Genomic DNA, 15,445 nt, shown 5'->3' with positions numbered 1-15,445 from the left:
GCGAGGGGAAGGGAGAGGGGGAGGGACAGAAAGGAAAAGACAAGAAAAATAAAAGCAGCACACCATTTTTTAAAAAGCGACTCACGACCAGGCACGGTGGCTCACGCCTGTAATCCCAGCACTTTGGGAGACCAAGGTGGGAGGATCACCTGAGGTGGGGAGTTTGAGACCAACCTGACCAACATGGAGAAACCCTGTCTCTAATAAAAATACAAAATTAGCCAGGCGTGGTGGTGCACGCCTGTAATCCCAGCTACTCGGGGGGCTGAGGCAGGAGAATTGCTTGAACCTGGGAGGTGGAGGTTGCGGTGAGCCGAGATGGCACCATTGCACTCCAGCCTGGGCAACAAGAGCGAAACTCTGTCTCAAAAAAAAAAAAAAAACCTACCCACAAGTTCCAGACAAGCCTGGCCAACATGGTGAAACCCCGTCTCTACTAAAGATACAAAAATTAGCCAGGCATGGTGGCACATGTCTGTAATCCCAGCTACTTGGGAGCCTGAGTCAGGAGAACTGCTTGAACCTAGGAGAGGGAGGCTGCAGTGAGCCGAGATAGTGCCACTGCACTTCCAGCCTGGGCGACAGAGTAAACTCTGTTTCAAAAATAAATAAATAAATATAAAAATAGGCCAGGCGCGGTGGCTCACACCTGTAATCCCAGTACTTTGGGAGGCTGAGGTGGTCAGATCACCTGAGGTCAGGAGTTTGAGACCAGCCTGGCCAACATGGCGAAACCCCATCTCTACTAAAAATACAAAAATTAGCTGGGCCTGGTGGTGTGTGCTTGTAATCCCAGCTTCCTGGGAGGCTGAGGCAGGAGAATACTTGAACCCAGGAGGCGGAGGTTGTAGTGAGTCGAGATGGCGCCACTGCACTCCAGCCTGGGTGACAGAGCGAGACTCTGTCTCTAAAATAAAATAAAATAAAATAAAATAAAACTAAAAAGCTACCCACAGGGGGAAGGTGAAGGGGTGGAAATTAGGCTGCCTTAAACATACCTCATTTTATAGACCTGACTTTGCAATTAAATTATTTTCAAATTTCCGCAACAAAATTTTAAACAAATTTCCGCTTGTTTAAAAACAAGCCAGGCGTGGTCATGCCTGTAATCCCAGCACTTTAGGAGGCTGAGGTGGGTGGATCACTTGAGGTCAGGAGTTCGAGACCTGCCTGGGCAACATGGTGAAACCTTGTCTCTACTAAAAATACAAAACTTAGCTGGGCGTGGTGGTGCACAGCTGTGATCACAGCTACTTGGGTCTTTCATCACCTACTTGGGAGGCTGAGGCACAAGAATTGTTTGAACCCAGGAGGCAGAGGCTGCAGTGAACTGAGATCATGCCACTGCACTCCAGCCTGGGCGAGAAAGCAAGACTCAGCCTCAAAAATGATAATAATAATAATAAATAAATAAATAAGACAGACACTCTTAAAAAAATCACAGTAAAAGAAACAAATGGACTTACATGTACACCCAGCTAGAGGCACAGCCACCCAGAGAGCAGAAGGGCACTCAAAAGACAAACAGCTGGACGAGAGCTCGCCCTGCATCTGCTCAGAGACCGGTGCCGCTGGGACCACGCCGTGTGCGGCATGGAAAAAGCAGGTCCTGGCTGAGCCTGGGGTGGGCGCCAGCATGGGGAGACCCTTTGTGCAAACGGGAAGCGAGCGTCGCCACAGACTCGTGCTGTGTTCACTCTCATTCCTCAACACCAAAAGGCCCAGAAACAAGGAGCACAGTGGCGGCAGCGAGCACCACTGAGGCCCAGGTGGTCTCTAAACAACCTCCCGCACGGGAAGCCCGGGCTCCCTGGAGATGGCAGATGCCAGGTCGGAGCGGGAAACAGACAAGAACACGGAGAGGAGAAGACTATCCAACGCAGACAAAGAAAATGGTCCTCTTCACTGTTATTAGGAAGAAAACACAATACCTAAGGCCACACAGAATCAAGTCAGCAACTGACTCTACTACAAATACCGTCAAGGCATCCCTGTCTCCAAGCAGGGAAGGTGCCCGCCCAGCGAGCTGGCCAGGGGAGGGTCTGCACCCACGGCCTGCCCCTCTCCATCCATTAGGCACACACCTCAGCTGGGGGCCACCTCTGGGCCCAGCACTCCTCGAGGGTCCTGAGCTCAAGGGGCTCCTGTTGTACAGGACAAGATGGACAAGAGAGAGACATGAGGTGCTGGCGACAGAGGGGCAGAGTCTGCAGGGGTGGAGCAGGGGGGTCCACCCAGAGAGACCCAGGCGCCTGGCCATTGTGCCAGTGTCCAAGTGCCTGGGGTGGGCACAAGTGGGCATGCCCAAGAAAGCTCAGGCCAGCAAGCAGGGCAGAGGAGACAGCCGAAGGGAGGGAAAGATCACAGGAACAGGCCGCTCTGAATGAGAAGCCGTGAGGAAAAGCTGTGATTGATTTCCAATTGTGAACAGGCCAGAGCGGAAAAGAACGGGGGTCCCATAAGCGCCTGAGCCTGGGTCCCAGTGAGAGATGAGGACGACGTGGACAGGGCAGTGACGGCTGGGGGGATGAGGGGTCCAGGTGTCCAGGAACCATTTGAGGGCAGACGAGATCTCTGTCAGCCTGAACATGAAGTGTGAGGCGAGAGGAGGGGCCCGAGTGCCTGCTGGTGGCGGAGGGCTTGGCGAGAGCCGCTGGGTTAGATGCTGCCCTTTTCTGTGTGAGATGGGGGCAGGGAGACGGCAGCCAAGAAGTGGTCGTGGCGAGCTGGCCGGGTACATCTGAGATGTGCACTCAACACCCAGGGAGGCTCAAGGCGACAGGTGGGCACATGCATTGAGCATCCTCAGAGACAGGTGGCAGTCAAAGCCAGGCACTACAACGCCACCAGGAGGATGGGAGTGGACAGGGCTGCCAGCCCAGAGACCAAGCTGGGGACACTCAGACAGCCAGGGTGGGAGGCAGTGCTGCAGAGGAGGCTGAGGAGCAGCCGGAAGGAACCCAGGAAGCGCTGGGCTGGAGGCAGTGAAGACCACGCCCAACCTCAGACCCCCAGACTCACCGTCTCGAGGCAGCCGATGGCGTGGAATCTGCAAGGGATTCGACACTTGCCACAAGTCTTGACGTGGTCCTGAAACTACAAGGGAATGGCATCAGAGTGCCAACTCACCTTTCTCTGTTCTGATGCATTTCAGTACTTCCACACAGACCACGGTGATTTACACAGAGGGTTACATGACCTGCCCCGCTGGCCTCTTCACTCTCACACCGAATGAAACCCAACAGCCCATTTCCAAAGCAACATGTGCACACACCCGTGCACACACCTGTGCGAACATGCACACTGTGCTAGTAACTGAGATGGGCAAGCGTTTCGGGACACCTGTGGAGACCCCAGCTTATGTGTCACATGGCACGCCTGTCCTTCTATCACAGTCCACAGGACATGCAGTGCTGAGGTCCCAGGGCCTAGGTTCAAAACCCAGAGTCAAACACCCACTGCTCACCTGGTGCGCGGTGGTGCAGGATGACACAGACACAACATGAAGCAAAACGTAAAATCCAGAAAGGGGTCAAGTGCACACAGACACTCACATATGACACGAGCATCGAACCGGGGAAGAAACAGAGCCCAGCACTGTGGTGTCTGACACCGGTCTAAGGACGCGGGAACAGCTGTCGAACCGGGGAAGAAACAGAGCCCAACACTGTGGTGTCTGACACGGGTCAAAGGATGCGGAAACAGCCCGAGGAAAAACATGAAACCCAAGTCCCTCCTCCATTTCCCAGGTGACATGGCAGGTGTGTCACAGCCCTGGGTGTGAGAAAATCAAACACACAAACATCAGACGCAGCACAGGATTCCCACATACCCGGGACGAGGGAAACAGCCCTAACTGTGAATCAGTTTCCAGAAACAATAACATAAGAACCTTGCACAATTCCCCCCAAAACAAACAAAAAACCAGGAACACCATTAAGTGGGCAGGAGTCATAAACAGCAAGAGAAGTACAGATGTGCTCGGTCACACCACAGCTTGGGAAGTGCCCGTCAGAAGCCCCGGAGACTCTGCTGTCCCTTGCCACCCAAAGGAGGTTGGTCTCAGGGTCCCTGAAACCCAAGGATGCTCGTCCCTGATGGAAGACGGCAGAGTGTTTGCACAGAGCCTAAGCACACCCTCCCTTATACCTTAAATCAGCTCTCGGTGACTCACGACCAATACAACGTGAACGCTGTGTCAATAAAAAACATCCACGCATACTCAGTGCATTTTTCCCTGAACATTTCCAGTCTACGGTTGGCTGGATCCACGGCGTGGACCCGCGACACAGAGGGCTGGATGTGCTTCTCACACGTCACAGCGGCAACGGTGCTCCCACAATGCTTATGGAAATGCAAATTTCCGAACTGCCGCACAGCGCTGCGGACGGGGGCCTGACACGTTTCTCTGTGAGGTCTCAGAATGCACTTTTTTTTTGCAGTTTTCGCTTTGGTGCCATGTAACCATTTTACAAAATTACAAAATCTTTTTTTTTTGAGACAGAGTTTCTCTCTTGTTGCCCAGGCTGGAGTATAATGGCACGATTTCAGCTCACTGCAACCTCTGCCTGCCAAGTTCAAGCGATTCTCCTGCCTCAGCCTCCCGAGTAGCTGGGATTACAGGCACGCGCCACCACGCCTGGTTAATTTTTGTATTTTTAGTAGAGATGGGGTTTCACAGTGTTGGTCAGGCTGGTCTCGAACTCCTGACCTCAGGTGATTCTCCCACCTCAGTTTCCCAAAGTGCTGGGATTACAGGCGTGAGCCGCTGCACCCAGCCCTTTTTTTGGGGGGGAGCCGGGGTGGGGGCGGGGACAGAGTCTCGCTCTTGTTGCCCAGGCTGGAGTGCAGTGGTTTGATCTCGGCTCACCACAACCTCCGCCTCCGGGGTTCAAGCGATTCTCCTGCCTCAGCCTCCCAAATAGCTGGGATTACAGGCATGTGCCACCAAACCCGACTAATTTTGTATTTTTAGTAGAGACGGGGTTTCTGCATTTTGGTCAGGCTGGTCTCAAACTCCTGAACTCAGGTGATCCACTCACCTCCGCCTCTCAAAGTGCTGGGATAACAGGCGTGAGTCACCGCGCCCAGCCTTTTTTTCTTTTTTAAGAGCAATCTTTAAAACTCAAAAGCAAAATGAAACAAATGTGCCTCCCTGGCATACTGAGACAGCTGCCTGCCCAGAGATGCTGCTTCGAATGACTTATCACACAGCAACTCAATACAGACTCTAAAAGCAAAGAGAACTAGAAAGAGAACTTCGTCATCATATAATTCGCCACGGATCACAGTCAGTGCTACTGACACTGTTCTCATGTACAGCAATGTCAACAGGAACCATGACTTGCTGTAGAAAGGAGACAGCAACATGGAAGTTGGGTAAGAATCTGAAATGCAAACATCAGTGTGAACCCACAAGGTATTTTCTCTTAAAATAAAGCAAGGATCCCTGTGCTGTCACTGAAGTATTTTCGGATGAAACACTGGGCTGCGGGAAGAAGTGGAGGCAGGAATGCAACAGAACGGGCACTGGACACCCCCCATCTTGAGCCGCAGCAGGGCCCCAAGTTCTAACGCGCTCTCTTTCCTCTGTCCAGGCTCCGAAATTCCCACCACCGGAAGCTGAAGGAGAAGAGGTCAGGAATCCGGCGTGTGTGCAGCACGCTGGGAATGGGGGTGGGAGCGCCCAGGGAGGGGAGGTGTGAGAGAAGGTGCTGCTGGAAACGAGGAGAGACAAGTCCCCCCAGGCTGCCCACCTGGGCCATCCACGGAGCTGAAAGCCAGCTGGGTGCCTGGCCTCTGTAAGCCTCAATTTCCTCATCTGATAAAGGGTGCCCTAGGGTTCCTGTGAGGGCAGGAGGACAACCCCCAGGCCCCCAGGAAACGCTAAACACCGCCCGCCCGTGGTTCCTGCCGGTGTCATCATGAAGGGGCAAACACTTCATCAAACAAAAGGTGCCCGTGACCGCCGAGGCTTCTGGGCTGTTCAGCCATGAGGCCCAGGCCCACTTCTGTCCAGCGAGCCCCACAGGCCAGCCTTCAAAGGACCAGGTCCCAACACACACCGCCCCATGCTTGGCTCAGCCCTGCACATGTCCCAGGCAGCGGTGAAGAACCCAACCAAGCCCTGGGAGCGTGGTCACCAAGAGAGGCTCCAGCAACACCAGCAAAGATGGAGAGGAGGGGCTGGGAGGACGAGGCACAGCCTGAAGGGAGGCAGCTCTGGTGCCTCTGCACAGCTCCGACTGATAGACAGCAGGCCAATAGTTCACGTCATCAAAGAACAAAAGCACATCTTTAAAAACCTCACATTTTAAAAGAGCCCGAAGCAAATGAACTACATACCACATCTAATACAGACTCAAAGAAAAAATGTATTTCAGTTGACCTCAGAACATGGTATGTGGACCCTACGTCTTGGTAAGATGTACTTCCGAGAACAGAAAGAGCTGTGAAGAAACAGGTGGCCTCATCACCAGAAGTCACGTTGCTGGTTTTTGTTTATTGTTTTTTTGAGATGGAGTCTCACTCTGTGGCCCAGGCTGGAGTGCACTGGTGCGATCTTGGCTTATAGCAACCTGTGCCTCCCGGGTTCAAGTGATTCTCCTGTCTCAGCTTCCCAAGTAGCTGGGATTACAGGAGTGCCTGTGCCACCACACCTGGCTAATTTTTGTATTTTTAATAGAGAAGTGGTTTTGCCATGTTGGCCAGGCTGGTTTTGATCTCCTGACCTCAGGTGATCCACCAGCCTTGGCCTCCCAAAGTGCTGGGACTGCAGGCGTGAGCTACCACACCCGGCCTTGCCTTCTTTTTTTAGACAGGCTTTCACTCTGTCACCCAGGCTGGAGTGCAGTGGTGTGATCTCAGTTCACTGCAACCTCCACCTCCTGGGTTCAAGTAATTTTCGCACCTCAGCCTCCCAAGGAGCTGGGACTAGAGATGTGCAACACAATGCCCAGCTAATTTTTGTATTTTCAGTAGAGACGGAGTTTCACCATGTTGGCCGGGCTGGTCTCGAACTGGCCTCAAGTGATCCTCCCGCCTCAGTCTCCCAAAGTGCTGGGATTACAGGCGTGAGCTACCACGCTCAGCAGGTATTTTTAATTTTAAACCTACTCTATATATAACATAAAGCAAATATGTTACCAGTGTTAGAAACCAAGATTTGCAACATTAAAAAAAGATAAGAAAGGCCGGGCACAGTGGCTCACACCTGTAATCCCAGCAGTTTGGGAGGCCGAGGTGGGTGGATCACGAGGTCAGGAGTTCAAGACCAGCCTGGCCAAGGTGGTGAAACCCTGTCTCTACTAAAAATACAAAAACTAGCTGGGCATAGTGGCAGGTGCTGGTAATCCCAGATACTCAGGAGGCAGAGAATTGCTTGAACCCGGGAGGCAGCACTTGCAGTGAGCCGAGATTGCGCCACTGCACTTCCAGCCTGGCAACAGAGCGAGACTCTATCTCAAAAAAAAAAAAAAAGAAGAAAAAAGGGCCAGACACAGTGGTTCACACCTGTAATCCCAGCACTTTGGGAGGCTGACGCGGGCGGATCACGAGGTCAGGAGATTGAGACCATCCTGGCCAACATGGTGAAACCCCATCTGTACTAAAAATACAAAAACAAAATTAGCTGGGCGTGGTGGTGGGCATTTATAGTCCAAACTACTCGGGAGGCTGAGGCAGGAGAATGGTGTGAACCTGGGAGGCGGAGCTTGCAGTGAGCCGAGATCTCGCCACTGCACTTCAGCCTGGGTGACACAGCGAGACTCTGTCTCAAAAAAAAAAAAAAAAAAAAAAAGACGGGATGAAAATGCACCATGCGCACAGAAAGCCACGTGTTCACAGTGATGGGGACAAAGTCCACCAGACACCGCTGCGCTGCCTGGGCGACCGTCTTCGTCTTTCACTCTGGAAACAAAGTCTCAAGGAAAGAATCACCTCCTGACTCCTCCGTAAACCCCCTCAGGACAGACAAGGGCTGACGCAGACCAGGGCATGCGCAGAGGGCACCTCTCAGGAGCACCTCCAGGCCCCACCAGCAGGAGACACAGCCTTGCAGACACGGGCCCCAGGCGGGCGTCCTGGCCTCTGAAGGGGGCATGGCAGCAGCCACAGCCGCTATGGCGCTCCGACGAGACAAACCCCCCATCAAGCTTCGAGTATGAGCTTCAGTCTCCAGTCGAAGGGAAAAGACGCTTTCAGACAGCGCTTGGCCAAGCTCACAGTGTGGGACATTTCACAGACAAGTGGACAGAGGCGAGGAGACAGCCCTGTCCCGTCCCCCAGCCCCACCCGTTTCAGGGCTTGGGCTATGACCTGTATTTAAACAGAAGCAAACCAGAAAGGCAGGCACACACCTATCGGGCTGAGCTTGTGGGCAGGCCGGGGCAGCCTGACCCCTCCTGTGGCTGCCCAGATGGGGACTGCCACCTGCGAGGCCTCCACATCTGACCTCTGACACACGGAGCAGGTGCCACCTCCCCTTCCAGAGCTTCAGCCTCTCTGGATGAGCTACCCTCACCTCCAATAAGGGAGGCAGTCTGGGAAAACGCCTCCATGTGTATTATTTCCCAGCTTCCCTTCCTAAAGGTGTCATCTGCAGCAGTTAACTCTCAACTGGGCGAGAAGCCATTTTCCTGACACAGTAAGGATGCCAGGGACGAGGTTCTGCCAGGCGAGCCACCAACATTTCACTGCTGTGGCGGCAGACCAGACTAGGGCGCCCAGTCTCCACCCCGGCTGCTTGCTGCAAACACTCAGCATCAAAGTCAGTACCAACATTTCTCATAAGCAGCATATGGAGGGCTATGAGAACTTTAATGTTTCATTTTCAGGATAACTGGGAAGTGACTTGCCCAAAAGTAAGCAGCTGTGTACACTGGAGGATGAAGACGAGGGCTCAGGACTCAGCCACCTGGCCCCCAGTCCACTCAGGAGAGCAGCCGCCACCATGAACGCATCCATGACCCAACGTTACGGGGCTTTGCACTGCGGTTCCTTTGGGCACAAAGGTCATAACCTGCCCCACCCCCCACCCCACGGGACCCTCACGGCCAACACATGGGCCCCGCCCCGCGGTCCTCAGAGGACATGAAGGACACTCACCTTCTCCCGGGGGATCTTTTTCTTGCCGCAGCCATCACAAGTCAAGGGGAACTTGGGGCAGACCTCGTGGTGCGCCTTCAAAAGAAGCGATCAGGAGCATGAGGCTGGACGCCAAAGCCAGGCATGGGTGGCAAGTGGGGGTGGAGGGTGGCACACAGTGCTTGGGCTGGGTAGCGCTGAGGGGCTGCAGGAGCACGTGGTCACCCTCGAGCCTCGCAGGACGGAGCTCCTCCCGGGCAGGATCCTGCCAGCACCACCCAGGAGCCTTGGAGATCTTAATGTTTTGTTTGTTCTGCCAGCTCCAGGGCAATGCGAGGGAGACCCAAGCCACCAGAGGAGATTCGGAAGCCACGTGAAACAAAGGCCCCCACGGAGATGGGGAAACGCTGCTCCCGCCAGGAGGGGAGGCCGGCGGGAGGGTCTGGCGGATGGACTGGGCTGGCTGCGTGCGGGACATCTCCAAGATAGACCCTGATGTGCCGCTGCAGAGGGCCTGGCGCCCCAGATGTGTTCTGGTCAGGCCCGTCCGTCCATCTGACAGTTTACACGGAAGTGGGGACGGGTCAGCGAAGTGGGGCTCCTGAAGTACAAGAGCCCAGGAAAAAAGATGCCGTGGGCCCCAGAGGCAGGGAGAGACCCGGAGACATTTCCACCAAAGGCAGGAACCCTGTGTGGATCGTGATCCACATACACCAAGGCAAAGACAGACAACAGGGACGCAGACACAGGCTGCAGGCCGTGTGGACAGTCACAGCTACAGCTCAGACACGGCGCTAGCGACTGTAGCTCTGTGCACCGCAGAAGTGTGTTCTCACCAACGCTTCGGGGAAACACGAAGTCACACTTGAGCAACTGTCTCGGGGGCAACGCCCAGGCCTGGCGAGGATGGACACATACCCACCGCTGCACTCTCTACCTGATGCATTTAGACTTTTCTAAGACAAAAATGCTTTTCTTTTGTAACTTTTTTTCTTTTTTTTTGAGACGGAGTCTCACTCTGTTGCCCAGGTTAGTGTGCAGTGGCGCAGTCTCAGCTCACTGCAACCTCTGCCTCCTGGGTTCAAGCAATTCTCCTGCCTCAGCCTCCCGAGTAGCTGGGATTACAGGCACTCGCCACCATGCCTGGCTAATTTTTTTTTTCTTTTGTGACAGAGTCTCGCTCTGTCACCCAGGCTGGAGTGCAGTGGCGCAATCTTGGCTCACTGCAAGCTCCGCCTCCCAGGTTCACACCATTCTTCAGCCTCAGCAGCCTCAGCCTCCCGAGTAGCTGGGACTACAAGTGCCCACCACCATGCCTGGCTAATTTTTTTTGTATTTTTAGTAGAAACGAGGTTTCACCGTGTTAGCTAGGATAATCTCGATCTCCTGACCTCGTGATCTGCCCGCCTCAGGCTCCGAAAGTGCTGGGATCACAGGCGTGAGCCACCGCGCCTGGCCACGTCTGGCTAATTTTTTGTGTTTTTCGTAAAGAAAGGGTTTCACCATGTTGGCCAGGCTGGTCTCAAACTCCTGACCTTGTGATCCACCCGCCTCAGCCTCCCAAAGCACTGGGATGACAGGCATGAGCCACCGCGCCCAGCTTACAAAAATGTTTTTGAAAGGCCTCGGCATTAACTTTACACCCATTCCCAGTTCTGCCAAGAAACATCCACCTGCATGTCTCCAGGGAAAGGGCCGAGGCGGGGAACGAGTGCAAAGGGGCCAACGCAGCCCCAGTGGCCAGCACGTAGCTCCCCAGCTCAGCCCCGCACGGCTGCAGTCACACAGGTTGCCGCTCCACCGCACGCACCTTCCCGTCTGCCCCGCAGCAGGGCGCCCGGCAATGCCGGCAGCTCAGGCTTCTCTCTGGGCACTCGTGCTCCAGGTGGCGCTCCTTTTCACCCAGGCGGACCAGGCCTTTGCATGCAGGACATTCGGTCAGCATGAGCGGGCAGCGGCCTTCGTGGCAGCTCTGGCAACAAAAGGAGAAAGTGTCAGTAGAACTCGCGTGGGACATTCGGGCAGCCACAGCTTCACCCGAGGACACCAGGCGATATAATGCCGGTTTGGTGCCTGCATGCGGGTCCTGGGTGCCATCCTCCCTGCCTGTCCTGGGGGCCGCCCTCTGCAGGTAGCTCTCAGGGCTCCCACAGGCGGGACGGCAGGAGGAGATTGGTGCGTCCTCGTCTCCACTCTCTCCGCCCCACCCTGAGCTGAGGGGATGCTCTGCCATGGGGGTCTCTGTGTGGGTGCCTCGTCACCGCCAGGCTCCCCTATCTGCCCCCTAAAACAGCCAAGTGCACAATCCCTGCTCGGCACCAGCGGGTCCCTGCCACACACACCAGCTCCTAACCGAGAAAGCAGGCCACGCTCTTGCTCTGATGACCAAGCACAACACGGTCCAGGCTGAGTCTTGCCAGTCCCAGCCCCATCCTCACTGTAGGCGGGAGGTGTGAAGGGACAGGGAACACGCACAGGAGATAGCATGAGGGCAGGTGGCCTCTGCCTCCAGCACCAGGAAGCCAGCAAAGGCCTGAGGCACAAGCCCACCAGGCCAAGGTGCCAGGAGCTAGCTGCACAGCACATGCATTAGAAAGGGCCTAAGCTACAAGGAAGACAGGCGAGGGCCAGTGACACACAGGAAGGTCACTCAGGAGCCCACGCATTCCCACACACTGAGCCACCCATGAGCTGGGCAGAGGCCCTGCCCTCCTGGAGCTGACAACCTGACAGAGTGACCACCGGTGACGGAACACCAGGGAAGGCAGGCAGTGGAGGCAGGGCCGGGAAGGTGCCACAAGATGCGGTCTAGGGAGGCAGGAGCCGGTGCTGCAGGCTAAGCGTCAGGCGAGGCAGAGGACTGTAGACGTCCACAGATGGCCAGGGTGGCAAGGGAAAAGGACACAGAGGGAAAGGAGGCCGTGCCAGCTCCTCGCCACACCCAAGCCAGGAAGAATCTAGAATGTAGGATGCAGAACCCAGCCACCTCTCTGGCCCACTGCTGCCCCTGGCAGGGCTTCCTGGACCGTTTTGAGGGCTCTGCCCGGATGTGAGGGGTCGGGACAGCAAGGTGACGGGATGTGGCTGAACTCTTCCAGGACTGCCTGGCAGCCGCGCTTCTCACAGACTCTAAGGTTGGGAAGCCGCGTGGTCACAGGAGGAAGAACGGGGTGGCAGGCACCACAAAGGTGCTAGTGGAAGGGGAGAGAGGGCGAGATGCAGGACGTGTCTGGGGAGCCACGTGGACCTGCTGGCAGAGTGAATGTGCTCTTACAGGGACACAGAGAAGTCAAGAAGGACTCTCAGGCCTCTGGCCCAAGCCACAGGAGGTGCCGCCTGCCTCCGTAAGGGGCCGGTGAGGTGTGGAAATAAAACTAAACAAGGCTTTTTGTTTTGTTTTGTTTTTTTGAGACAGGGTCTCACTTTGTCACTGATATGGTGTGGCTGTGTCCCCACTCAAATCTCATCTTGAACTGCAGCGCCCATAATCCCCGTGTTGTGCGAGGGGCCCGGTGGGAGGTCACTGAATCGTGGGACGGGTTTTTCCCGTGCTGTTCTCATGACAGTTCTCATGACAGTGAGTAAGTCTCATGGGATCTGACGGTTTTATACATGGCAGTTCCCCTGCACATGCTCTCTTGCCTGCTGCCATGTGAGACGTGACTTTCCCCTCCTTTGCCTTCCTCCATGATTGTGAGGCCTCCCCAGTCATGTGGAACTGTAAGTCCATTCAACTTTTTTACTTTATAAACTACCCAGTCTCGGGTATTTCTTCATAGTAGTATGAAAAATGGACTGATACGGTCAACTAGGCTGGAGTGCAGGGGTGAGAATATAGGTCACTGCAGCCTCGACCACAGCCCCCACATAGCTGGGACTACAGGCACACACCACCACACCCAGCTAAATTTCTTTGTATTTTTGGTAGAGCCATCTTGTGTTTTTTTTTTTTGTTTTTTTGTTTTTTTGTTTTTTTTGAGATGGAGTCTTGCTCTGTCGCCCAGGCTGAAGTGCAGTGGCCGGATCTCAGCTCACTGCAAGCTCCGCCTCCCAGGTCCATGCCGTTCTCCGGCCTCAGCCGCCCAAGTAGCTGGGACTACAGGTGCCCGCCACCTCGCCCGGCTAGTTTTTTGTATTTTTTTTAGTAGAGACGGGGTTTCACCATGCTAGCTAGAATGGTCTCGATCTCCTGACCTCGTGATCCGCCCATCTTAGCATCCCAAAGTGCTGGGATTACAGGCTTGAGCCACTGCGCCCGGCCATTTTTTTGTATTTTTAGTCGAGACAGGGTTTCACTGTGTTAGCCAGGATGTTCTCAATCTCCTGACCTTGTGATCCACCTGCCACAGCCTCCCAAAGTGCTGGGATTACAGGCGTGAGCCCTCATGCCCAGCGGTAGAGCCATCTTACCCAGGCTGGTCTTGAACTCCTGAGCTCAAGCAATATGCCCACCTAAGCCTCCCAAAGTACTGGGATTACAGGCATGAACCGCTGTGCCCGGTCAGATTTAAACATGTCTTTTGGGAGAAGTCTGCTATGACTGGGAACAAAGAAAGGGAATGGAAGTCAAAGGAACATGGAGTTGAAAATCTGTTAAGTTTCTTGAATCATGATAAACATAAAATGCATCATCTTAACCATTTTTAAGTGCACAGTTCTGTGGTATTAAGTACGTTTCACTGATGTTACAAAACCATCACCACCATCTACCTCCACAACCCTTTCCGTTGTAGAAACCTGAAACCCTATCCCTGTTAAACCCTAACTCCCCATTCCCCTCCTCCAGCCCCCAGCACCATCCCCTGGCTCTGAATTTGACCACTCCGGGGACTCTGTCAGTGAATTCATGCAGTATTTATCTTCCTGTGCCTGGCTTAGCTCACTGAGCACAACCCTCAGTTTTGAGGCAGGAGAGACTACAGCACATTCTGTACCGATGGGCGCAGCCCGGAGAGAGGAGGACAACGTGCTGAGAGGAAGGTTCCCGAGAGGCCAGGACAGCAGAAGACCTGGCTGCAGGGCCCTTCGTGGGGTGGGAAGCGGGGGTCAGCAGCTCCATGGAAAGCTGGCTACAGCTCAGAAGCCCCAAGTGAATCAGGAAAGCGTTAATGACACCTCCCTGGAGAGGGGAGACCCTGCTCTGGACGGCACAGGCACTTGGGCTGGCTTCCCTTCAACCTCCCTGGGGAGTGTTCCTCCCAAACCTTCACACAGATGCTGCAACTACTCCTCAGAGGCGCCCCAGGGTACACGGGCCCAGCCCTCCAAGACCTCCCGTAGCACTGGTCCAAGCTAAGCCCGCCAAAGGAACCAACTCCCTGAACCCGACAGCGCCTTGCACTCTGCTACCCACTGACGGGACAGGACCCAGCCTCGGCCGCACTAGTGTGTAATGAGCCATCATCAAGCTGAGTCAAAGAGGAGTCTCAGCAACTACTATGGCTTATGAAACAACTATTATGGGTTACAAAACAACTATTATGACTTAGAAAACAACTATTACGGCTTATGAAACATAAAAACGAATGCACAGTGTTCTTAGATTTAATTAAAAGACTGTTCTTTAGGCCGGGCGCGGTGGCTCACGCCTGTGATCCCAGCACTTTAGGAGGCCGAGGCAGGCTGATCACGAGGTCAGGAGATCGAGACCATCCTGGCTAACAAAGTGAAACCCCATTTCTACTAAAAATACAAAAAATCAGCTGGGCGTGGTGGCGAGCGCCTGTAGTCCCAGCCACTTGGGAGGCTGAGGCAGGAGAATGATGTGAACCCAGGAGGCAGAGCTTGCAGTGAGCCAAGATTGAGCCACTGCACTCCAGCCTGGGTAACAGAGCAAGACTCCATCTCAAAAAAATAAATAAATAAAAAGTAAAAATAAAAAAGACTGTCTTTTAAAACATAATAAAATGGCTGGGCACAGTGAGTTCCCACCTGTAATCCCAGCACTTTAGGAGGCCAAAGCGGGAGGATCACTTGAGCCCAGGAGTTCGAGGCTGCAGCGAGCTAGGATTCCATCACTACATGCTAGCTTGGGCAACAGAGCAAGACCCTATCTCTAAAAATAATAATAATAATAAAATGCTCATAGATGAAATGATATGACATCTTCATTTGCTTTAAAATAAGCCAGAAAAGAAAAAAATATGTGTCAGGGTTGAAGGGCTGAAAGAAGGCTGGCGAAGGCTGGCTGGTGCTGTGGGGCAGCGTGCAGGCCTATGGGGCAGCGGCATGCCTCTATTTTCAGCCTCACTGCTCAGATGCGCTGCATGCTTGAAATGTCAAAAATAAAATACTTCTTGGCCGGGCGTGGTGGCTCACACCTGTAATTCCAGCACTTTGGGAGGCTGAGGCGGGCAGATCA

At 54.2% G+C, this 15,445-nt stretch overlaps 1 protein-coding gene across 6 annotated transcripts in view; it reads right to left on the bottom strand.

Annotated features, from left to right (window-relative positions):
- LOC105471953 (TNF receptor associated factor 2) overlaps positions 1 to 15,445 on the bottom strand; it is a 43,221-nt gene that overhangs the window by 5,980 nt on the left and 21,796 nt on the right. For all 6 annotated transcript variants that reach the window (XM_011724826.3, XM_071078646.1, XM_071078647.1 and 3 more), the window contains 3 exons: positions 10,895 to 11,056; positions 9,106 to 9,180; positions 3,022 to 3,096 (listed from right to left, as the gene is read on the bottom strand). In XM_011724826.3, the coding sequence (XP_011723128.2) occupies positions 3,022 to 3,096; positions 9,106 to 9,180; positions 10,895 to 11,056 (312 nt within the window). The remainder of the gene's footprint in view (positions 1 to 3,021; positions 3,097 to 9,105; positions 9,181 to 10,894; positions 11,057 to 15,445) is intronic.

Source organism: Macaca nemestrina, chromosome 14 (assembly GCF_043159975.1).
Source record: "Macaca nemestrina isolate mMacNem1 chromosome 14, mMacNem.hap1, whole genome shotgun sequence".
Classification (NCBI taxonomy): domain Eukaryota; kingdom Metazoa; phylum Chordata; class Mammalia; order Primates; family Cercopithecidae; genus Macaca; species Macaca nemestrina.
This window is presented reverse-complemented; position numbering and strand designations above follow the sequence as displayed.